At 40.4% G+C, this 26529-nt stretch overlaps 1 protein-coding gene across 1 annotated transcript; it reads left to right on the forward strand.

Moving 5' to 3' along the window:
• The first annotated feature begins 16 nt into the window (after positions 1-16).
• Positions 17-26278, forward strand: LOC125451139 (very low-density lipoprotein receptor-like). The gene is made up of 20 exons (XM_048527913.2): positions 17-125; positions 3698-3793; positions 6081-6251; positions 8021-8236; positions 10089-10315; positions 11258-11387; positions 11481-11659; positions 12842-13028; positions 15285-15500; positions 16939-17122; positions 17451-17652; positions 17728-17889; positions 17972-18172; positions 19884-20418; positions 20921-21046; positions 21117-21224; positions 21880-22113; positions 23554-24043; positions 24528-24609; positions 26196-26278. The coding sequence occupies exons 1-20, from the start codon at positions 98-100 to the stop codon at positions 26214-26216; spliced, it is 3795 nt and encodes a 1264-aa protein (XP_048383870.2). The 5' UTR covers positions 17-97; the 3' UTR covers positions 26217-26278.
• Positions 26279-26529: the final 251 nt, after the last annotated feature.

The raw sequence follows: 26529 nt of genomic DNA on the forward strand, positions 1-26529 counted from the left end.
TGCAGGTAGTCATCCATGTCAGAAAGCAGAATGCAGCCATATATGTTTGCTGTCTCCATTGAAAATTAAAGGCTACAAATGTGCTTGTCCTCAAGGAATGTACCTAGTATCTGGAAAATGTGAAGGTAGGTTAGCTTATATGCAATAGCACATGGCACTACTTGTTGCAGTGATTTGGATTTGTCTTGTCCCCCATTGACTAAACCAAATAGCTACTGTCACTTCAATGGCATGCAAGTAACTTGTGCCAGATTTAACAAAAGAAATTTCTCCAAGTAGCCCTAGAGACCTTATCTTTGTCAAGGGGCAGTTACCAGTGATTCTTCTTGCCAGTAGCCACAAGCTACCAGGTTATTTGGCAGGCAGGTTAAAAGGTCCCATTGCTATAAAACTTCATTCTAATGGCTGGTTGTCTTTGTTCTTTAAATTCCCATTTCTACATAGGTGTAGAACTAGAAGTAAGCCACTTGCCTTTGTCTGCTACATCATTGTAAATGATGGCATTGTTGATCTTCCAACCCACCCCCATAAGTTGCTTTTAAAGTTAACTTTTCACATTGAGAAGTTGAGCCTGTACTCATCCTTTCAATTGCCCCATAATTGGGATCAACCAATAAACTGCCTCAATGTAGCTTTCCTTGAGGGGTAAAGACTGTTCACACTTCTAGGTACAACAACTAGTATGTTATATAGTTTAATAAAACATCTTGCACTTTCTAATTGAGCCCATATTCAACTTGCCTCCATAATTATGGGCCAGTTACTGCCTCCAGCTAGCTTTCTCTGCAAAGCAATAGGTGTTGCCAACACCTATTGAGCAAAACCTGCCTAATCCACACCAGTTGGGTTCTGCCAAGGCCACTCAGCTCTTGGTCTTGTTTTCAGCTGAATCCCTTTTTAAGCCAAGAGTTGAATTCCAGAAGGGTGATTGCTGTTGACATCAGTGCCACATCTGACAGTCTGGCATCAAAGATTCCTGGAAAAACTGAATCAGTGGGATTTGGTAGGAGGTTTGGGAATGGAATCTTGCTTGCTTTCCCTGATCTTTACCCAATTTCTAATTTGTCTAACATTAGAACCTCATCCAAGGCTTCACTGAAATCTAAGTAGCTAAAGCTTGCTGCTCTGTCCTCCAATATTCTAGCTACATCCCAAACTCAAATCGAGTTAGTGTGACCAGGATTCTTCCATGTACAAAGCCATGCTGACTATCCCTAATCACTCCTTACCTCTCCAAATAAATGTAAATCTCTCAATCCCTTGCACACATGGTGTGAAAATTTGCACCTATGGTAGCTTTTCAACCTGTGCAGAAAAACTCCTCCCACTATCTGTAGCTTTTCTGTAGTCTTGGACCACTTTAAATACTACTTGGCTCCTCCTCCTTTCTGCCAGTACATAACCTCATTTTCCACACTTTATCTGAAGCTTTTACCCCTCACTTGCAGACTGTCTGTCAACCAGCTTTCTCACCTTGTGTCATGTGACAACTTAGCTGTATTATGCTTTCTTTCCTCCCCACCCCCTCCAAAAAAGACCACAAAACAATTGTCCCCAACACTTTCCTAATAGTACTAGAGTGAAGGCCTCATCTTGAATACCACCTTATTCTAACTTTTTGGCCAATCTACTCTATCCCTATACTACAATATTGTAACTACTCTACAAATTTAAAAAAGCAACATTTTTGTATGCAGTACCTCTATCAAATGCCTTTTTTAGAAATCTTAATTTCCCAAATCTGGTTCCCTTTCTCCCACTTGTTACTATAAGCCTATTTCAACTACCTCAAAGCCATGTTGGCTCTACATGATCCATGTTAGTTCATCCTTTATGGATTCTAACTTCATTCCTAGTGACTAAAGTTTGCACATCCTCACCCTCTGTTCCCTGCTGCTGTGACACCCCAACTTCTCATTGCTTGAATGCAACCCAATATAGTTGGAAGTGATTGGGGAGGGGAGGAAATCCAATTTCCTATAACCCAAAAGTTCAAACCCTTAAGTTTTTTGTTTTGAATCTGACTGAAGTATTAAACTGTTTATCCCTGAGTAAACACTGAAATTAGCTGGTTGGGCAATTAAGCAGTAATAGCTCCATCCTGATGTGTAAAGGAAAGTTAAGTGAGCTTTTTTCTCTGCAATGTTTCCCCTTTAAAAGGTAGTGTGGATAGATGGACATATGGGTGTAAATGGTGCACGTTTTTACATGCAAAAGGCATCATTGACAATGGTCCACTACTCCAGAGGTGCTACAAACAAATTCCTGTGTCAAAAACCTGACATTCTTCCATGATAAATAGCTTCATTGTTGAGATGGTTATGGAGTGATCAGTGCAGGTTTATGATCTAGACCAGCCCACAGCCTTAAGCATATGCCCAAAAAATTAGGTCAGAATTCTGGAATTGGGTGGCAACCCAGTCTGTTGCAACTCTACCTCCCACCTGTAAACAATATTGCTGAAAGACTAACTTTTGTACCTTAATTACAATTCTGTTCTTTCGAAAACTTTAAGATGTCAAGACTCAGATCTTGCACTTGACACATCAAGCCTTTCAATCAAATAGGTATAGATTTGGCCAGAGTTCTGACTTTTGAAATGGTGGTGATTGAGGAGTCTTCAAACAAAAGTGCAAATCTTCCTGTCATAGCCTCTAAGCTATTGTAGTTTTGGGTGGCTTTTCAAAAAGCTGATTTTCTCTTTGCCTTCTCTTGTATTTTGTTCTCAACACTTCTGGGAGAAGTGTTTTAAAATAACCTGTTTGGGACAGATCGTCAAATGTGACACTCAACCCATTTGGACACTTGTTGGTCCAGGCACTAAATTCAAAGTACATTTTCCTATGAAACACTTCCCTACATGTTCCTCTTAACTACAATTTCAATTAAAGTATGGATTTTGGCTAAACTTCTAAAGGAATGTGCACTTGCTTTTCTAGTTTAAAGGTGATTTGGAGTCATGTGGAATAACAATCCAAGAACCTTGCCAAGAAAGGTTGGGAAGTCTAGCCATAAGCGGAATTGTTTTTATAGAAACAGATGGCAGGGGCAGTCTCGTGTTTGGGGGGGGGGGGGGGGGGGGGTGGGGTGTAGTTTTCCAGGTGCTTCAAGCAAAAGTGCAGTTTCTTTGCATGTAGACTGCATCAATCCAAAGCAGAGTTAATACCTTCCCAGAACTCCAGTAGGGACAGATCACACTAATGAATATGCAGTCAATTAAGAATCTTTAGTGAAATACTTCCCTCAAGTATACTGCTAGGGAAAGGGTTGAATTATTTTGCTGATTGGTGTACATAACTTGGCCTTGTGTAAACAAACAAGAACACCAGCAGCCTTTTGAAGGCCTGGTAACCAAATTGTAAAGTGACTCCATCGACCAGATTTAACATCTAGCTTGTTTTAGTACTGCATCAGCTGGGAGCATGAAACAAATCTTGCACCTCCCATCAGTTTTAGTGGCTTAGTGACACTTTGGGAGAAGCCCTTTTAAAACTACCTGTTTGGTTTCTCCATAATCTTTGTTTTTCAGCAATTTTTTGCCTTTGCTAGAATGACTTTCTAGCTTCTGTTCTTTTGACTTTAACCTGATGGCCAACTTGCCAATAGCTGTTCCTTCCACCTCAGTTTAATAATGAGGTGCCCTTTATCAGTAAGTGACGACATAACTAATACCATGCACTGGTGTTTTAACTTGTAGGCAACCGGTCTATGTGCACAATTAACAATGGAGGCTGTTTGGAGAGGGATACATGTATCCAGCACACTAATGGAGTTCACTGCCTTTGTCCAGATGGTGAGGATTGTTCTCCAGGTAACTTTTTAACATCCTGGCAAACTGACAATTGACCTAATGCCTGTAAGCTATATCCTTCTAGCATGGTTGTACATACTAGACTTGCTTCTAAATAGCACTTGAGATAATGGGCATAAACCATGCTAGAGAAATTCTGGCAGCCCCTGTCTTCAAACCAAAATTTTGCACAAGTCAAAACACTCTCTGATCTAGATATTAGACTTGCTCAGCCTTTCCAGCATCCTGTTTTCTGTTTTTCTTTTTTGTTTTATAGCATACAATAGTTGGGTTCTTGTCAACAGCATAGCTTTGAAATGTCAGATGACAGTCAAAAGTAGAACTGTTAACTATCAAATTGACCAGGGCATTAGAATAATACCACTCAAAATAATCCCATGTCAGTATTTGCATCCACGTAAATGGGTTCTCCAGTTAACTGTTCTGAAACAACAGTTCAGTGCTTGCTCAGTTTTGGACTACTCAGCTGTCAGAGTCCCAGAGTGGATTTGTTGGCCACAGCTGACCACTTATTTTTGAATCCCATTTAAACACTTTTTTTCTGTGGGCCTGAATGTTGGACTTCAAATTCTGCTGTGCAGAACAGAACATACTGCCTTGGAAGCCATGGTGTTATCAAGTGCAAACTTGCTAGAATCAGAATTCAAGATTTTTGGGCAGCATGGGGTGGGGGCTAGGGTAAACTAGGCAACACTGACTCTCACCTACATACAAATAGGTCATCTGATAATAATGATCTAGGACAGGCTTTCAACACTAACTTCCTGTCTTTGGTGCCAGTGGAATAATGTCACTGAACTGGGAGTTTCACATGGGCTGTGTGTGATGCTTGACACATGTGGAATTTGCTCATTCTCCTTATCAGCATGGGTTTCCTCCAGGTACAGAGGTTTCTTCCCACAGTCCAAAGATGCATGGGCTAGGTGAATTGGCTGTACTAAATTGCCCATGGTGTTCAGGGATGTGTAGATTGGGTTATAGGGTGTGGGATGTTCTAGTCCATGTGGACTTATGGAAGCATGGCCTTCAGCCCAACACTAGGTTTTATGATTCAATGAATTTTTCCTCTTGTGCATTAGGAAAACAGGACAAGCAGTTTCAGCTGCTGTGCCCACTACTGGTTAGCATTGCTGTTTCACAGCTAAAAGGAGCCTAGGTTTGATTCCACCCTGTCAACTGTGCAAACAACTTTGGACATTCTTGTCATGTTTGCATGGGATTCTTTGGATGCTATAATTTCTTCCCCCACCCTGCCCCCCCCCCCCCCCCCCCCCAAACTCAGTCCAAAGATGTGCCAGTTAGGTGGATTGGCCATTGGAATTCAGGGTTAGTGTGGGTGTTTGGGTGGGATACTCTTCAGTTTGTGGACTGAATGGCCTGCTCCCACACTGACTTTCTGCCTTGTGCAGAAATGCATGCTGACCAATGCATTGCACAGACCACTAGAGTCTAAGCTGAGGTTGCACTGAATTCTGGTAATCTAGCATTCACCTTTCAAACTGCATTTGGATTGTCTGGTTGACAAATTCTTCAGATTATACTTTGCAGCCAGTTAGCCAACTTCACCCCCATGACCAAAAACTCAAATCCTGCAAGATCCCAATTCAATTAAAATCTATTGAGCACTAATTTCATTAAATAATCAAGAATGCTTAATCATTGCTGTCAGCATTTGCTGTTGGACTGAAAATCAGTCCAGTACTTGTGTTGAAACAAAAGCTCTTGACCAGGCAGATGTGCTGTCTAGAACTATGCTACTTTCAAAGTAGCAACTACATGAGACTAAATTAGTCCTGTTGAACTGCCAACCAAGTCTGGGGAGAAATCAATCATTAGAAGGATTGCTTCAATCTGCAGCTGCTAAAAGCAGTTAGGAATGCTCCAAATTTCAAAAATAGGAAGCAAACCTTTGTGTCCATCAACCCAAAGGATATCCTGAGAAATCACCAATCACAGGACTTCTGCTTTGAAGACAATTCTTGTATGGTGAAAATAAGACCTCCAATAATTTTGTTTGACTCAGTTCTTTATTTTGCAGCCAAGTCTTTAAATGCCCTGAGCAGCCCAGGCAAAAGGACACTGGTTTAACTCAGATCACCAGAAATTCTAGACATCACCCCAGCACTCCTAATAAGCCTATCTAATTACTAAGATTTCAGATTGAGGGTGAGAAAATAACAAGGCTCCCAAACACAATTTGTCACTGCCCAGCAGGAATCTGCTCAGTGGGGGGGAAATTATAACCTGACCACTGCTTTTTGCTTTCTAGATACCTGGGAAGCTCAGCAAGACTATGGTACAACACTACAGTGTGAGCGCACCTTCTTCCTTTGTGACGATGGGTCTGAATGTGTCAGTATGGAATACAAGTGTGATGGTGACAGAGACTGTCCTGATGGGTCTGATGAAATTGGCTGTTCAGAAGTGTGTGATGAACCAGGTACTTAACACTGCTTTTGCAAAGCTTGTTTTTAGGAGCTAAAGATTGGATATAGAAACAGCAAGTTTGTACTTGCAATCTAGTCTACTGCAGCAACTGTCTACAATCCAGCCCTCCCCACATGTGGGGAGGCCAAGTGTTTAGTGACCACTTTCCAGGTCAACTTGGTACAAGCATGACCCTATCATCCTGATTTTCATGCTTGTACTACTGTCTAGGTCCAGGGCAGTGAAGGCCAAATGCAAGCTGGAGAAATAGCACCACCTGTGCTTAGTAACTTTTCAAGCCTTCTGGATTCGGACTGAAGCTGTCAAAATCCATAATCTGTCCTTTGCCTAGACTAACTCTTCTTCCAACAAAAAACCAGTGTTTTCATTTCATGGTTTTGCTTTTGTTCCTCCTGTCACTTGTACTGCCATATTTGGTCTGATGCCTCAGGTCTCTGATCATTCTTGACTTTTTTGCTTAACTGCCCTTCTCCTCCATGTGTCTTTCCTCTTACAGCGTAATGTGACTTTTCCACCTTGAGTTCTGAAGCATATTCACCTCCATACTTCAGTCTGAAGGGTTGCCAGACCCAAAATATTAATTGATTTTGTTCTTCAGATGCTACCAGACCTAAGATTTTCCAGCAACAACTTCTGTATTGTTTCTCTTGCTGCTGATACAAGACTTGCTAAGATTTCCAGTTTTATTACCATCTCCAGTGCTCATTCAGTTATTGCCAACAAGAAGCCAAATTGCTGCCTCTTGTCTTGTAACAATTGAAATGAGAAGGATGTGACCTCAGCTTATAACTGCTGAACTCTCAATACTAGAGAGAAATAGCCCTCAGCCTGCTTCACCATGATTGGCTGACTCTTAGAACAGATCCTGATTAAGTAAAACCTTTTTATGGCTTGAATTCATTGTTCATGTGGGTTTTATCCTGGCACCTTATTTACCAGGTTGACAGCTGAACTAGGACTTGTGTACACTTTTAAAACTAACACTGGAGAACAACATCAATATTGCTGATGTTAGAGGCTGACTACCTCCTTGGTGAATATTGTTACAGTAATGCAGCCAAGCTGAAATTAAAGTAGCACTCTATTCATGGGATGAGAGCTCTGCCAGCTAAACCAGCATTATTATCCACCTTTTTAATTGCCCTTGAAGGTGGTAAGCTGCAACTTGAACCATTGTAGCCCACTTGGGTGGCTGATTCTTTCTTCACCACCACCCCCCTGCCCTGTTGAGGTTTGCATTTTGACACCTTCAATGAAGGAATAGTGAGTAATATCAGTCCCAGCTGGTGGAACACTGCCACCTGCAGTTTCCTTTTATCACCTGTTGATGTCCTCGAGTGGTCCATTAGAAAGTCCTATAAGGAGCCCTAGTAGAAGTCGTCTTGTGGTGCAACAAAGACAGCAGTCAAACAGCACTTGATGGAAATATTAAAACTGGAATGTAGTTTCCTCAATTGGGAATTTGCTTTTTTTGGAGCAGAGCAAGATTCCTAATCATACTTAAAGAAATTGCTTGTTCAGTCACTACTGTATTGACTATAGGCCTTGCAACATGTCTTGAGGGATTTTGACCAAGTGCAAGTAAAAGGGAAAGGTAGTGATATAAACAGTCTTGCAAACTTTAAATCGGCTGTGACCTTTCAGTGAAACATTTACTTTCCAATTTACTGCTTAATTTTAGGTACACAGGCCCTTGTACCAAAATTGTGCAAATTAATTGCAACTTGGTATTAGTGTACTGACACATCATTATCTCTCCAGATGCATTTCATTGTTCAGATGGGACCAAATGTATTCAGGGAGAGCTGCGTTGTGATGGCATTGAGCAATGTCCAGATGGATCTGATGAAACTACCTGCAGCCAAGAAACCGATAGCTGTGGTTTCTGGTGTGATGATCACCAGAGATGTATTCCTTCAGACTGGATATGTGATGGCAGCAAAGACTGTACAGACAAAACTGATGAATTTAACTGTGGTAAGATGAGCAACTTCTCCCACCTTAAAGCTGCTCATGACCAGCTTCACAAGTCTACAGTTCTTGCAGTTTACTAATTAACTCCAAACAGCAGCAATCCAGTTCATGACCACTAAACTGATCACTACTGAGATCCCACATCCAGTAGTCTTCAACTCTTAAAGCTGTAGAATATATAGGTGGCTCAATTAACTTTTTAACTTTGAATTTTTCAACTAAATGCAAACTTTTCTACTTCTAACTTTAAAAGCAGAAGTGAAGGGTATGACCTCCTTTTCTATGTAGGCAAAAAGTGTAACATTAATTAAACCATAGACTCCTACAATCACTTCTGGCAAGTGATATTTCATCAATGGTATTAAAGTTAGCCACTGACTCTTGAGCCATTCTTTAGCAGTGATGCTTGGCTTGTCAGGTAGTAAAGTTGAAAGCCCTTCTAGTTATAAAAAGCACTTTGTGGTGCTAAGGAAGTAATTCATTGAAACATCCGCCTTGCTGCAATGTCCTTTTTGCAACAACTGGGGTTCGAGGCTATGGGACAAGTGTAGATTTAATACAGCTCACTAGTACACTTGATGGGCTGAAGAGACTCTGCTATACAACATGACCTAGTGGGCTCTTCCAACCCACCAAGCAATTAAAATGCAAGGTTCCAACTTCAGTTAACATCAATTTTAAGCAATAAACTTGAGCTACATTTGGTTAAAATCTTTAATGTAGCAGATCATGCATTCTTCCATAAATTGGCCCAGAGTTTGAATTTCATTTTTTTCAACTTCATGTCATAAGGTTGAATGAATGGTGTTGAGGTATTTTGTCTTTTTGTCTGTTCTATACTTAGCTTGGGGCCTGCCACTTATTTGGTCTACCTTTCCTCCTGACACCATTTTGTATAGACCCTGGTTGAAGTTGTGGTTAAATCTTGGTTTCCATTTGGAGACTGAACAAGGAAAGCAATGATCACATGTAAATGCCTTCTTGGAAGGAGACCCTTCTTCCAATGAAGGAATTCTTTCATCCCCAAGTAATGCTGGCATTCCTGCTACCAGTGCAGTCAATCAGGCCACTTCTATTGGAAATGGAGACAGCATTGAGCTAGTCTGTTTGTCTTTGACTAGACATGGGACTACTGTGAAACCAACAAATTTCCAAGTGCCTGTTCAACTATACCCATGTGAGTATTTGCACAGTTAGTTATCCCAGTAGTAGATGCTACTTTAACCTAGAAAAGGATGATAAACCTAGCAATTGGAGTGCTTAACCATTACCTTGCCTCCCAACTGCTACAAGGCCACTTGTGAATGTAGTGTGCACTATTAACCCTTACTACTCTGTAGCAATCAGCAATGAGGATCCTGCAGTAACTTGAACACTCTCTCTCTTCTTTTATAAAACCTCTGGCACTTTGACCTAAGTGACTTGAAACCACCTGCAGCCAGGCTACAATGAAAAATCTTAGATTGGTTGAGGGGCATTACATCTCCAAGAAAAGCATCAATTAGCAGATTTTTTGTGCCTGCATTATTTTTGTCCATAAAATCTTTCTAGACCAAATTTAACAGCTAAGTGTTTAACTAGTTGAAGTGCAGATTTGGTGACTGTAGCAATGAATTTTGATTATCTTACCCTCTTCTCTGCCTTGATCAAGTTTTTGACTATCTGTGTCAACTTGGACTTCAACAAATAGATTGAGTTACAATGGCCCACAATATTCAATGCACAGTGAGATCCATATTGAACAGATGTTAAATCACTTCAGAACAGTGACCAACCAGTTTTCTCTTTTGCCCTGTTTGGGTATTGGCCTGGTCTGTATATGGTCTGCAAGAAAATCTTTCTTTATATTGCACAGGTTGTAGCAGTGATGACTTCATCTGCAACGATGGCCAGTGTATTTCTCTCGCTTTCCGCTGTGATTCAAAATATGACTGCAAGGATCACTCAGATGAGCACAACTGTCCAAAACAGAAACATCTTTGCAAACCTGATGAGGTGATGTGCCCTGCCAGTAAGGAATGCATAATAAAGGAGTGGTGGTGTGATGATGATGTCGACTGTGAAGATGGGACAGATGAACAGGTATGTTAGTTTGCTGGTCAAGTTCCACATGGCTTGTATAGACTTGCATTCATAGCTTGTACTTGCTGTCTTGGCAATAAAATAGCATCATGTTGGGCTATGTATCGATTCTATTTCCAAATACAACCTTGTTGTAAATAGATTTGGTATTTACATGATGGGGGGGGGGGGGGGGGGGTAGAAATTGGTTAGCTTAGTTTGTTGGACAACTGGCTAGCAATGCCCAGTGACAGTGTAGGTTCACATCTTGTACAACCTGATGTTGCCATGAAGGTCTTGCCTCCTGTTTCTCTCTTCACCTGAAGTGTGGTGACACTTGGTGATCATATTAGCAGCCTTGTGGTCCTCATTAGCAACATGACACTTACTGGACTGTTTTACCCAACTAAGGAACTGACTAATGGATTGAGTAATGACTTCATATATAGGTATAATAGACTGCTCCACTTATCTTAAACACTTCCAAGATTCATTAAGTTAATGTAAAACAGCAATGCAAAAATCAATGCTAGTGTTAATTGAACTTGGACAGAACTTTCCACTTGACTTGTGGAAAATATTTAGGGTGAAGCCTATGGGTTGAACTGGATATTGACCCAGAGTAAGCAGCTAATATGGAGTCTAGAATGAAGTGACTGAGCCCCCAAAGGGACTTGAACTCCTAGAAGGAATTTTTGGCAAAAGATATCTTTCTAATATTCTGGTGGGGTTGATCAGTATTCCTAAACTAAGTATTCTAATAGAATAGAAAAATGAAATCAGTTTAGCTTGTTTAATGAGGCCAATTATTTGATTACATGGAGTGCTCTGAATCCAACATGTACCTCTGGTACTTTCACCAAAGTACAGATGAACAACTCTTACAGTGAATTATCACTAAAAATGGTGCACTGTGTTTCACTGTTTAGTTTTGAATACTCAATTTAACTGCTCTTTCCTTAGAACTGCAAGCTTTCAAAAGTTAAGTGTGGTGAATTTCAATGGACATGTGGTGACTACTCCCAGTGTATTCCAGACTTCTGGCAGTGTGATGGACAGAGAGATTGTAAAGATGGCAGTGATGAAGTTAAGTGTAAGTAGTTCTTCAGGATATAGCTTTGTCTCTTCCAGTATCCTCAATGGTGTTTGGCACAGTCCAGTCTTTGACCTTCTGCTTCTCATACAGGCCAACCAAGACCCTGCACTAGCTCTGAATTTCAATGTGCTTCATTGATGTGCATCAACATGAGCTTGGTCTGTAATGGAAGGGATGACTGCACAGATGGCTCTGATGAAGGAGGTGACTGTGGTGTTCAGGATTGCAAAGACTGCATGCATGTATGTTATAAGACACCAGATGGACCTGTAAGTATTGCTTAATATCTGCAGATGCTGCTTTTTCTCAATGATTCTACAGAACAAACAATAACCCACTATCTGCAATAACTCCCAAAGGAGTTGCCCACCTAGTTCCACTCTCCAGCCATATAGTCAACCCTAGAAATTCATCACTTTTCAATGTCTTTTGAAACCTATGAAATCTGCCTGCACCAGTTTCCCTAGAGAGTGTATCCAAAAATCTTTACAACTGAGTACAGAATCTTCTCATTCTTGCCTCTCGCTGAGCCCTGAAATTGTGGCCCCCTAGCTTCTGACATACCAACTAGTGGTGACAACCGTCTGTCTTTTTACCCTGTCAAAGCTCAATTTTTGAACACCTCCACTGAGGTCACCTCTTGATCATCTCTGCTCTAGGGACAATAAGCCCAAATCTCACTTTCCCTTCTGTCCAAATCCCCCTCATCCCAAGATTCCTCTTGAGTGTCCTTTGCACTGTCTCCAAGGCTTAACTTAGTGAGCATAATAGGCCAAATATGGTATGACAAACTTATTGAAGTATAACATCACTGTTGCATTTGTACTTGACGCCAAAGGGATTCTAAGACTCTACTGAACTGCAGATGCTATAAAGCAAATGTTGTTGGAAAAGCTCAACAGGCCTGGCAGCATCAAGAAATCCACTAATGTTTCTGGTCAAGTGGACAGATTCCAAGGAAGGCTCACTTGATCTGAGACTAATTTCTGACTCTTTATCTCACCTCAGTTGCTGCCAGACCTGTTGAGGTCTTGTGTTTTTAAACTTATTTATCCTATAAGACTACTTGCCTGGCCTCACTTCAGAAAATCATGCACAAAACCCAGGGTTCCTCCAGAGCTGTACTCAACATGGTATAAATTGACAGTGTATAGTCTCAATGTTTCTTCTACCTAAAAATGCATTAGCCCTTGTACTCTAGCATTGCAATTCACTTTTGCCAAGTATCTGCCCATCTTGACCAACTTGCCAGTTTCCCTTGTGTTACTCAGCACTATCTGCAATTCACTATTCTCCCAACTTAGTGTATCTGTCAATTTAGACACTTTGCCCTCAACACCATCTCTAAATCCTCTTCTGCAGGAACAATGTACAATTCAGAACTTACCTACATGTTTACAATCCTTTCTTCGGGTCAAATTGATAACTTGATTTAACAACTGTTGTTACAGAAATGTGGCTGTGAGACTGGGTTCAAGTTCATGGCTGACTTGCGTACTTGTATTGATGTTGATGAGTGCAAAGAACTGCCAACCAGACCATGTAGTCAAATATGTCTTAACATGAATGGAACCTACAGCTGCAGTTGTCATGCTGGGTTCCTGCTCACCAATGATGGATACAGTTGTAAGGTGACAGGTAAGAAAACAGGCTTTGATTTGCATCTGGAGCAAATTACTAGATGCTTTGGTTCAATGCCCCAGGATGAATAAGTTGCTACTTGAACACTTTGCCAAATTTTCTTTAGATTTCAGTAACTAGAACCTCTACAGAGTTACTAACAATGTGCCTTCTATCATTAAGACTAAGTACAATGTAATTGAACCAGGTTTCAAAATCTTGCTTCACAGTATAAGCTTGTTGGATCCCCCTGCAACTAAGGGAAACTAGTCTTTTGAGGGCTAATGTAAACATGGGATAAGAGGAATCGAAGGCTTTGAGAAGTTGAGACTAGGATCCAGCATGAGCTTTCAGTGCTATGATTGCAAATGATTTGAGTGAAGTTGAATCTCTAATTCAAATTTTAAATCTTTCAGTTGGACAAAGCCAAATACTAACTATTGCCAACTTGTTGACTGACTAGTGTGCATCTGTCAGTTCATGGTATCAAGTGAGCAGGCACTCACTCTGATACTGGAAAGCATGTTGAATTTAACTTGCAATTTGAACACAATCCAAGATCCTACAGCAGAAAACAGCATTTTATTGACCAGGAAACTCCTGACTTTTCCCAAAAGCCTTTGGCTCTTAAATTGGCTGGAAAAACTTTGGTTTCCAAGGCTTGTTAGAGCTGAAATTCCAGCAACTTGAACCAGTATCTGCTACTCTCTTTCTTGCCCTGCATGCCCAAGTGATTCCATTTCACTTATTGAACTTGTGATAGCAACTTGTGTATATATGGGACTACCCCGCCCCCCCCCCCCCCCCACTTGAGCCAAACAGCAGACTTGCAAAACTAGCATATTTTAACCTGATCATTCATAGTACAGAACAGTGGTAATGAAGAGGGCATTCTTGCTAGAACTGGATTGTGGGAAATACTAACTTGGAATGACACTGAACCTGTCTGTCTGATATTTACATGTCTGGCAATACCTTGAGTTGATATCTGGTTTAAAGCCAAGCTTGAGCAAACTAGTACATTTGCAGTGTCAATACCTGTCATTAACATGTTATGCCACATGCACAATTTTGCACATGTCCATTCAAATACAAGACCATCTTCAACAGTTTGTTTGCTGTTGCTGAAAAGAAGTCTCTGATACCTAACTTAAATAAAATTCACTTCACTTGGTCAGTCCAAGTTAGCTTAAACTGGAATCTTTAATCTGTAGCTCTAATCTTCAAAGTTTTTTAAATGTGAATCTGGGCTGTATAAGTCTCCCAGATGATGACAGATAATGCTTGAATGTCTAGCTGCCTAAGTGCTACCTTAAATTTAATTACCCAAGTTGGTTGGAGGCTGTGCACCATAGTTGATGTAAATGAAAAGTTGAGTTTTAATAATCTGAATTTTACACTGACACTCTGCCACTGCAACCCAATGTAGTGCTTTTAAAAGCACTACAATTCCTTGATTATTAAAAATGTTACACTTTTTAAACTGTCATGTTTATCTACCACTAGGTAGAGCAAGCAAACTCTGCACAACTGATGTTTGCTCATACAGAGACCAATGTGAACACCAAGTTCAAAAAAGCTGGTTCCTACCACTTAGATTGCATGGACTGCAGATAATGTTGATCTTGCTCTTGCACCACCTAATGTGGTGTAACCAGTATGTCTTGCTGTGTCCAAGCTTTATCACCCAAGACCTGTCCTTGCTTACTGATGGGTCTAGGCCTGAAACGTCAGCTTGTGCTCCTGTGCTGCTGCTTGGCCTGCTATGTTCATCCAGCTCCACACTTTGTTATCTCTGGATTCTCCAGCATCTGCAGTTTCCATTATCACTTGCTTACTGATCTACCTGTACTGTGCTCAGTTTTCACCTGAGTGCCCATGACAAATTGCATGCTTTCTAATTCCAACACCTGTGCATGACTCCAACATTATTTCTATGTCACTAATGTTGCTCTGATCACACTGATCTGAATGAGGTATTTAAACTGGTCATATGTAAATCTTGCTCCTTTTGCATAAGTAACTTCTGGTCTCATTTTTCACCTCAATGTTATGTTCAGAACTACTTTTGCTTTCTCATACTTAAAGTTTTGCTAGATGTCACTGAGATAAAATAGTTGAAATTTAACTTTCACTTGGTCTAGTGCCCTCCTGTGTGGCACTAAGTATTTAGTTTACAAATAAATGCCAATGAAGAAGAATTTCAGTATTATTCAGTAGGGGTTCATGGTTTCACCACCCTCCTTGCATTCCTTTTTTTCCTCTTACACACAGGTGCTGAGCCAGTTCTCCTTGTAACCATTCACCATGATATTTTGCTATATGGACTGCACAGTGCAAAAAAAGACTTTGTGCCTGAACTTGCCAAAAGTGCCATATTTTCCATGGATTATGACTGGAAAGAAAAAATAATCTTCTGGGTTGATACATACTCTGAAAGCATAAAGTGGATGAAGCTGTATCAACAAGAGAAAGGAACACTAATCAAAGGTCAGATTATCAATTAATCTTTGCTTTTAAAACTTAATGTGGACTTGTAGTTCCCATCTGAACACTCACAGCAGCTTTTTCCACTCTTGGCCCTTCTGATTTCTGTGCTGTCTAAATCAGTCTTCAACTTCCTGAATCTTGATTTTTAGACCCATTTTTCAAAATGCAACCATGGTTAATAGTGCTATCTGAGTCCTTTTTAGGACTTACCAGGAATGACTAGTTGAGCTGCCAACCACTTTGGAAACTTTAAGCTCAGCAGAATCTGAAACTGATGTTTGTGGTGGTCTTAACACTTTCTGAGACCTTTCCCAAATCTGCATGCAAATCAGATGCAAGTCAACTAAACGTTTCCCTCCAATTTATTGCAGTGTAGTTGAAGTTTGCTGGGTTTGTACACTATCATCGCTCCAATCTTTCAGATGACTGAAATGTAAACTTATTTTTATTGCAAACTTAAGTCTGCTGTATACACGTCACTTCAATTTCTGACTTGCTGTCTGTATAAGTCAATGGCAACAGGTGCTCAATCAAACAACTTAGCTGCACACTAGGCATTGAAACAAATGTGATATCAGCACAGTTGCTTCATGTGGCCTGTGTTACAAGCACATTCACTTTCAGTCTGAAAAAACATTGGCATGGATTTAGTTCAATAACTTTAGAAAATGTAACTTTCAAATCTTCCAATTTAATTCTTGATCTCAACTTTGCTTTTTGTATAAGGCCTGAATTTAGCCATGAAGCAAAGAATTGCACATGGTCTAGAGGAGACCCATAGCCTAAACTAAATACAAAAGATGCTTTGAGACTAATCCTTCAAAGGACTGACTAAATTTTAGTGAACTACAATACTCAGGAAGAAACATGCTATGGTCATAGAAGCTCAGGAGTAAGACATTGCAATAGCATAAGATACTGCAAGGAATATCTCCACTCTATGGTAGAATAGGGTTGGAGGAGAATCGATGTTTTAAAAACCCACCTAGAATAATTAAAGATTGAGTGGGTGTGGTGAAACACACCACCCATACAAATGTTTTGGGAAAGCTTGGCCTGAATGAGACTTTCATGGAATGTGATACCATTTTAGTGTGTAAAATCAAAATATTCTCACTAGTGATGCTGCTGGGTCTAATCACATTCCTAAAGATTGATTTTATTCTGCCTCCCTGTACCCACCATGTCAGATGGGAATATTTCCAGCATCCAATATTGCACTCTTACCTGGAGCAGCTAAAATGGCATGCACTTGTGATTTTGTTTAACTTTCCACTTGCAATCAGCTGAAAGGCTGTTCTAGCCACACTATAGAGAAGCTTTGCTATCAAACACAATCCTCAAATGTAAAGAGAAAGGAACCCCTATTCAGCAGTCATCCACAAGGACAAGTCTCACCATGGCTTCTTGACAATCTCTTAACTGTATCTACTTGCAGAAATACATTCTGATTGCGTAGCTGTGGACTGGGTAGGCCGAAACATTTATTGGACTGATGGAGTTGCTAGCTGTATTCTGGCAGCCAGGTTGAACATGGCACTGAATGGACCCCAAGAATATACCATTGTAGTTGATACAGATATTGACCAACCCCATTCTTTGGTTCTGCAGCCACTTAATGGGTAAGTCTTCAACACTTTTTTGCTTGATATTCACTCCTGTCTCTAACTAAAGACAAATGATACTTCAAGCTATGCTACTGATCAGCCGATGTTCCCAGTTTAACATGTGCACTAACAATGGGTGAGAAGTGCACACCTAATTGTTTTGAGGTTAGCTAATTACACCCACAATCCCCATAGGCCAAAAATTCACTTTTTTATTAAAGAAACTAATGTCCTTAACCCATATAGGTGATCAAATACTTCCAGTATTTAATGCCTGGAAGTATTTGAGCAAAACCAGGACACTAATAAACATGTGCCACAGTCATACTTTACCATTTTATAGGCTAATGTACTGGGCTGAGATTGGAAGCAAACCACACATTGAGAGAGCAGGAATGGATGGAACCAACAGAAAGCTCCTAATCAAAAGTAGACTAGGTTGGCCAACTAGTCTGACAATTGATCCCCTTGGCAGGAAACTACTTTGGGCTGATGGTCAACTGCATTGCATTGGTATGGCCAATTTAGATGGCACAAATATAAAGGTAAGAATTTAGTAAAACTTTTTCACTTTTAGCTCTTGCTGAAGCATGTTATTGAATAACAGTTGTTCAAATCAGCTTTTCCAGCTGACTCATACTCGTAGACCATTTGCTGTAGCTTTATTTGAAGATGAAATCTTCTGGTCTGACATGGAACTGAGAACTGTTCAGAAAGTTGACAGACTAGGAAAGAGCAGGACTGTCCTCTTGAAACGTGACGTTCAACCACATGGATTGAAGGTAAAGAAATCACTGTAGTAGAGATGTGCAGTGGAAATGTACCAAATGAATGAATAAACATGGCAACCTGTCTTGTTTGCAGGTAATGCATGAGATTCTGCAGCCGCAAGCATATAACCCTTGTGAAGAAATGGGCTGCAAACACTTCTGCTTACTTGGCCCTGGACTGAAAGGGAGTTGTCATTGTGAGCCAGGCATGTTGCTGGCTGATGATGGGCTGACTTGCTTGAAATCTGAAGACAAACCTTTTCTCCTCATGATTTCTCCTACTGTCCTCCTTCAGGTAAGACCTTGGCATGAGAGCACTTTTTATGGCTACAATTTCAGACAGCTTTGTAGCTGTTCAAAGCATAACCAATATGAACAGCAAGTTAATAACTATACCATTCATCTTTAAATTAGTCTGGATACTAGGGTTTGCATATCTGTTTGCAGATTAATTGCCAAATCACTATCTTGGATGACCAGTTCAAACATACTAACCAATTTGAAGTGAATTTGTATTCCTAACTTGCTAGGTTTCAGTGTGGTTAGTCCTTGTCTCCAAACAGGAAGTCTGGCTTATTTATATGGGTATCAATTCTTCAGGAGCGACTAAACTGCTTCATATTGGATCCACTGCAGCTCACCCTTGACTTGTTTTCCTGATAAAAACTAATGAGATTTTGTAGAGAATGCTCTAATCTTAAATGGACTGAGCAGAACAAATTTTGAAAAGATATTTTGATGGTGACTTTGCAATTAGAATGCTTGGAGCATTACACAATTGAAATGTTAAGGCAGTGACACTTGTTTATGGAGATAGATAAACTTGAGGTAGTTTGTTTCTAACAATTTTTAACCAGAATAAGAGGATGGTGACTAAGTCACCAAATTTGAGAGCTTTGCATTCTGATCCAACTCTACCTCCTGGAAACAAAGTATAGTTATTGTTTCAGTTCAAATCTTCAAATGTTGGAATCCCACAAGTGCAGGAGGATGTGGGGCAAGGGTGGGCATAATGGTCCTAAGATATGGCAGGGGCAGGGGGGGTGCAGCTGCAGAGGAGTGAGTCTGTCTAGATAATCCAAATTGAACACTGATTTTAATGTAAATGGCTGTAGGCTACTGAACAGGACTGGCCAATATTGGTAAATGGTTCATTACAACAAAATTGGAGCAAAGATTGCAGGCAACCTTCTTTGTACTAGGGCCTAATACAACTCTTTTCTATTGCATGGCTTGAAGCACTTGGCTCAATGCAAATGTTTGTTTGACATGTTCAATTAGTGGATGAGGTGAAAAATGCACACTTGGCCATTTGCAAGGTGTGCATAAATCCTTTGAAGGACACTTTTTAGATATGAGGGTTAAAGGTGGCTTGGATGTCTCTTTTTCAAGTCAGCACTTTTTCCCCTCTTAGACTTGTCCTTTTTGGTCTTAGTACTAGGTTTAGCTCATGAGCAAGTGCCTGGCTAGGCTGCATCTGCTGTTGTGGTCTCTGTTCCAATGGGTGATTGCTGGCCCAACAGACAAGTAGTTAGGCAGTTTCAAGGATTTGCTTTTGGAGTGGATTTAACCACATGATAAAAATGACAGTCATGCAATATGAATCATCTTGTAAATGCTTGGCTGTTCAATTGAAGGCAGATATGGCCTAGCCTATAGCATTTGAACACTATGGAAGGTTACCTGAATTCTTGCAACAAACTTAATTGGCTAATTCTGCATTGTGAGCCTAAATAGAAATTGTCACCAACTGATCAAACTTTGACTTTTTTCCCTCCAGCTCCAATGTAAACATGTATAACTGCCAGTTACTGATCTAACTTGTAGTTACTCTGGTGTTCAGGGCTCGACACCTTAGCTAAGCTGTGTCCTAGGTAACTCTTTTATTTTTGAATTGGGAATAATGATTCAACAAGCAACTTAGACTTAAGATCCTTTTCAACTTTTTAGAAAACTGAGGATGTTAACTGCCACTTTTTACCATCGGCATGTGTTTTCTCCTCCAGGTATACTTAAAACACCTACAACCGGATACAGGGTTAAAGGCTTTGCCAGAGCACCTAGCATACCAACTAATTAACAATCAAGTGGCCTCAGCAGATTATGTCTGGAAAGACAAATTAGTCTATTTTTCTGACTCTGAAGAAGGCATTGTTGGAAGTGTTATGCTGGGGTCAAATTCATCCTCTGTGCAAAAGATTTTCCAGGTTAATGACATCATGTCACTGAAAGTGGACTGGTTGAGTGGTAACCTTTACTGGATCACCAGGACCCCCAATGTAATTGAAGTAGCATCTGTAAATGGTGCTTACAGACTTGTCCTGATTGACAATCTCTACCATTCAAATTCACTTTCATTACACCCACCTGATGGTATCATGTGCTTTTCTGAGTGGGGTTCAGAAGACCAAAAAGTTGGCCCAAGAATTCAATGTTCCCAAATGGATGGACAGAAAAGAAAAGTACTCTGGAAAAAGTGTCGCCTCCCTACAAGCCTGCTCCTTGCAGAATCTGGTACTCGGCTTTATTGGATTGATTTAGGTAGGTATTAAATCAACTAAACAGTTCTCATTTGGTCTTTAGAATAAATGCCAAATTGATAAAGCTGAGCCTCTGTCTGTCTTGTAGGCTATATTTTTCTTTCCAGCTCTAATTTCATTTGAAATGGGGGGTGGGGGGAATGCAGGCAGTCTTAATGCATTGACCAACTTTCAACGGTCTAGGCTGCTTTAAGGTTTGTCTTGGGCAGCTAGCTAAAATGAATTAGTCACATTCCACACCCTTGCCTCCCTTTACAAAAAGGCCTGGGAATGCCTCTAGGCAGGACAAAGGACTTGAGTACACTAACACATTGTGTACACGTCAATGAAGTGGCCAAGAAGCATGCGTTCAAGCTTCTGTTTAGTACCTATAGTGGCTTAGCGACAAAGTAAATGTGTCAGATTTTACTGTAGCAAAAATTAAGACTTCAACATGTATTGATATTTGAACAGCTCCAATATATCCTTGGAATAATTTTGTTCTCTCCTCCCTTTTTTAACAGGTCACAATGTTATTGACAGTGTTCTCCTGGATGGTTCAGAATTTAGAGAAATTCAAGCAGGCCTTGAAGCACAGTCTGTCTTTGCATATGGTGAGGACATTCTCTTCTGGACAACTATACATGATGGTAAGTTACACTTCAAATATTTACTAATGCAGCCTATGATCTGTATCATGACTGTAACTTTATTTGATAGGTTATACAAGGATGTGGTACAGCATGATGGGACAGAAAAAGCAACAATGGTTTGAAGTACAGCAGAAAATTGTTGGTCTGAAAGTGTACAGCAGACAGCAGCAACAAGGTCAGTTTGGCATGTAAAATGGGCTGGAGTAGAGCATTGCTCAGCATTTGCTTGAGCTTTGTCCATACCCCTTCAGAGCTCTTACAAATGTGGAAAAAGTTAGTGATGCAGTGAGATGGAAGCAACTAGGAACTTGGTGGATGGCAAAGGAATGGAGAATTAATTAAAAGCAGGAAGGATAACTGGACAACAAAGATTTCATTAAATTTCCCAAACTTTCTTGTGCAAGAGACCACAAAGTACTGAGGCATTCTCTAAATGTAATTTAGGGTATTTAAACAATACTTGTTAACATGACAGTTAATAATACTGCAGGTGTACTTCAAGCTAAATGGGAGCTGACAATCATTTTGAATGCATTATGCTTATTTTTAACATGGAATGTGCTGCTGAAATATACCCTAAATATCATTAAGACCATAGGGTGTTAAGTCCTTTGAATATATTTGTTTTGGCATAACTACCAACTATTGCACAAGCTGGCAAACCTCAACTCACTTTAAAGTGAAAACTCTGCACAAATGCACACCAAGTTCTACTAGTAATGGCCTTTTGTGCATGGGCTCTTCAATTATCCTAGATATTGGCTGCTATGGTTCTAATACAGGGAAATCTTGCTTTCCAAATAACATGTCACCCACTTCTTAAATTACAGGGTACAACTTCTGTTCTGAGAAGAATGGTGGTTGTGATCACCTGTGCCTAGCATACCCAAGAGGAAGATCATGTAGATGTTCAGTGGGATATCTGATCATCAATGGCAGCAAGTGTGAAGCCATGGAGTGCCCACCTGAGACTTGGCAGTGCCATGATCAATTGAGCTGCATCTTAAATGAACAAGTGTGTGATGACAAAAGGCATTGTGCTGATGGATCTGACGAAATGGAGTGTAAGATTCCCAAATCTTCTATTTGCAAATGAGCATGTTGACTTTAGCTTTGACAACTATGAATGCATATCAGCAATGGTCTTAAACTTGACACTATCCCACTGAATGCATAGACTAAATTTTTTTGTCTTGATCCCTGGCTGATTGTAATAGCCAGGTGACCATCACAGAATTTGTCTTCCAATGCTGGTCCCACATTTATCCTCTTGCAACTGTTAAATGCTGTAACATGTACAGCCTCTTTTGACTTTGGGGTTTTGATCCCTGCTACACCTGATTTCAAGTCACATCTTTTGGTACAAAGATGATTTAACTATAACTGCAATAACAAATGCTGTGATTTCAAACAGCAGCCACTTGCCTGTACCCCCTGTGCCCCCCCAAAAAACAGTGGCTATCTTGATTACATATGCAACTTGGCTCTGAGCATATGAACAAGTTTACACAATGGTCCATGTTAACCATGTCCCCCAAACTAAACTTGTCCCACTTGTCAGTGTTTGCCCCATATTCCTCTAACCCATTCCTGTTTGTATACAAACAAGTCTCTCCAGTTGTAACTGGACCTGCATCCACCAGTTCCTCTGGCACCTTATTTTCCAGAGGAAAATGTGGAATATTGCCCTGATGTCCTCTTTAAAAGGAGGGAGGACAAGATTTTAAATGTGCTCCCAAGTGCTGAACACCACCCCCACACAAGGAAAGACTTGCTATTCCTCTTGTCTGAGCCCCTCTTTTATAAACCTTGAGCAACCTCTTTAATGTCCTACACTTCATTTGAGGAACCCCCCAGCCTATTTACTGAACTGGAGTTTAAAAATGTCCAGTAAATATTTCACTTAATGATTCCCATTGCAGGGTAACTAGAACTGCAGTGCTCCAAGTGGCCTCACGGTTGTACCACACCATGATGCCCCAAATTATGGTCTCAGCAAAAAGCAAATGTGCTAAATGCTGCCTTAACCCTGGATACCAGTGATGCAAACTTCAAAAAACTTATGTACAGTTGGTTCTGATAACATGGTTGTTTGCTTAAGAGGTCACACAATCCCCATGACACTTAAAATGATGAACAGAATTGTTATACTAACACAAGCAGGGAAAGTTCATGTTTCACAAATTGGATTCTCTTGTTCTTGTCATGTTACAGCCAATTCATTTGAAGAAACCTCAGAACTGACTGGACCTGAACCCCTAGTCTGTTTGCTCTAAAATGCTACCCAGGGGCTTACAATTTTAATTGTACAAGTCTTGATCTTATTCTACCAAAATGCAATACCTCTCATCAAAACTCAATTTGTAGCACTAATATGAACATTAATGTTAGGGCCATAAGATTGCCTAAATCTTGCTTTTTTAATCCACATTGTAGACTTGACCATGACTTATGTATTTTCTTTTTGAATTCCTGAATTAATTCAGTACTTTTTTTTTCTTTAGGCTTTCTAACATGGGAGAAATCTGCATTGACAACTCATGTACTTCCTAGACCGTCAGTCTCTCCCTCTGAAGAACATTCATCTAATTCTTCAAAATGGCTTCCAGTCTCTACCACACACTATCCAGAAGGTCATTCAGTCTCCTCCAGTAGTAGAGAGAAATCTTCAACAGCACTTAGTCATGAAGTGTCACTGAAGTATGCTAATGTTTCTACTGTAACAAAGGTCTCCTCCAGCCAAATGGTTAACATCAGTGTAACCAAAGGTGCTGGACGATCCAGTTCCTGTACAGCACAGATGTGTAACATGCGTGGGAGATGCTCTATAGTCAATGGTATGATTACATGCAAATGCCATGAAGGATATACTGGAAGATTCTGCGAAGAGGAAGAGATGGAAGGAGTTAGCGTACTTCTCATTTTGGGAATACTTGCTTTGGTCCTGCTTGTTGTTGTTGGAACAATCATCTTTAAGAAGAGAGCTGCAAAAAGGTTTGTGAACCCAATTAAGGACACCATTCAGATATTAGTTGAATAGTAAGCAATTGTCATTTGACCAGATTAAATTAACCTCTTCTCACTTGCAAGAGCTGGGTTTAAAAATGGATTTTGGCTGAAACTCATTCCATATTGCCCCAGATTGGTTGGGTATTGGCTCATTTTAACCAATTTAGCTGCTTCTTGAACAAACTCTTGCATATTCCAAATTGAACTAAAGGTAAATTGTTGCTGTTAAAAGGTAAATTGTTACACAGACCAGTGTAGTGAGCAAGATACCAATAAATAAAGTTTGACTGAAATATTCCTCTTTTAAACCACTAGTGGTTTAAAAACCAAACTTCAGTAACTTATCGGTCATCCTTAGCAGAGATCCACAGCAGAAAATGATCTGTATGCCAGGTAATTACTTTATTACATGTTTAAACTGCATGCTAATTAGTATCAAAATGCAATTTCTCTTTCTTTCCTGATGCAGGAGAGCTAGAACCAACATGCAACAGACTACAGGCCATGGGAATCAGACCTTCAGGAATGAGGCTTTTGTAGAAGTACCAGAGGTGATGCTAAAATATTTGTTTCAAATTTATGCACGATTTTGTCTATGTAGGTGGCCGGAGTTGTTGTTGGTTGTAGACTGACAAACCAAGATTAGGGCAGATGTCGACAAGGAGAACTCAGGATACAGCAGGATGGGCTAAACTTGAGCAGAAAAATGGCAGTTAATTTCATAGTGAAATTTAGTGCATTTTAGAAGGCCTCTTCTTAGAAGGAAGTGTGCAGTAAAGTTGTTTGTTAGCTAGGGAGACTAGGACCCATGGGCACAGCCTTAAAATTTGAGGTGGGGGGGGGGGGGGGGGTAAATTTAAAACTGAAATGAAAGCATCCATCAATTTTAATATCTTGATCTTACAAGGAATCAAGGGCTATCGGAGTGCAGGGAAGTGGAGTTGAAATGCCCATCAGCCATGATTTAAATAGTGGAGTGGACTTACTTCCCTGCCATTGTCTTATGGTCTAACACTCAACCTCCAGAAGGGGCTGTACATACAGCCCCACAGTTTCCTGAAGGAGATGAGTGTGGCCAAGAGCAAAGTATGCTTGCCTTCATTGGTCAGGTATAGTGTAGAACTATGTAGGCCACACTTGGAATACTGTACAGTTCATGGCTCCACTAACAAGTGTGTGGAGGCTTTGGGAGGATACAAAAGGCTTACTAGCATGTTGCCTGGTTTAGAGGGTATAGCTGAGATTGGACAAAACTGGTGTATTTTCACTTATGTTAATTGAGGTGCTCTGCCAATTGAGGCATGAGTCTTTGTGCCTGACCCCACTACCCAGAACATCCAGCACTAGGAGACTACCTTCAACTGCACTCCTGCATATTAAGATAATGAGTGGCTAGAAGGCACTGCCAGAGGACATGGAGGCAGATACAATAGCAACATTTTAAGAGTTGCCATATTCAATTATGAATAGGCAAGGAGCAGAAGGGTTAGACTATGGCAAAAGTTGAGACATAGCTCAACAGTCTTTGGGCCACTGGGCTTTTTGTGCAATATTTATCCTGATTCTTTCTCCTATCCCATCAGCCATCAAATGGGAGTCAGAGCATTGTGCCAAGCAGTCTGTCCATGTGACCAATTACTGACCAGGGTCCTCCACAGTTCACCCACCAATAGGCATTAGGTTAGGGTGTATTTGGGGCATTGCAGCTAGAAAACAGCATACAATCAAAGCCCAGGGAAGGAAAGGCTGCCTCAAGATAGAGGCTGCCACTGGGATTACAGCATGTCCCATTCTCTTAGTGATGAACTATAGACCACCCCTCAGGAAATGGTTGATATCTCACCACAAGGGCTGACAGTTCTAGTATAACTTGAAGCTGTCCAAAGATTAGCAAGATGTCAGTCAACTGGCTTTGCAGTCCCTTCCTGATTTGGAGAAACATGATTTGGTTATACCGAGGGGGCACTTTTTGATTTTAAAATGAACTATAGCTTTCAGTCCTCCAATAGGAAAAGCTGACTGCCCTGAAGTAGTATGAGTGCAGAGGCTGAGTTATCACTTTGCCACAATTTTTGTACAATATCAACTGACACTTGTCAAGATTTCAAAGCACTAACTCTACTTTTTTCTTTTGCAGATACCACAGACAAGCAATTGAAGCCTGTAGAAACTTTTTAACCTGTTGGAAATTGTATTTTAGTTCCAATAAATAGCTGCAATGTGCCCTCGGGTCTTTCTTTTCATAAGTTTAAATTTGTGTTTAAATTCCAACACTTGTGTGTAGTTGCATTCAAAGTAATGCAGCATGCAATTCATATACCACCCCCCAAGGTGGTGCTCAGATGAAGCCAATCAGCATATTCCTTCATGGCTGTAAGGCATCTCATACTTGTAAAATGCAGATGGCATTTAAAATAGAATTGAGTCGTCAGAATGGTCTCAATGTCAATTAAGTTTCCTTTCCCTTTTGG

This window comes from Stegostoma tigrinum, chromosome 3 (assembly GCF_030684315.1).
Source record: "Stegostoma tigrinum isolate sSteTig4 chromosome 3, sSteTig4.hap1, whole genome shotgun sequence".
NCBI lineage: Eukaryota > Metazoa > Chordata > Chondrichthyes > Orectolobiformes > Stegostomatidae > Stegostoma > Stegostoma tigrinum.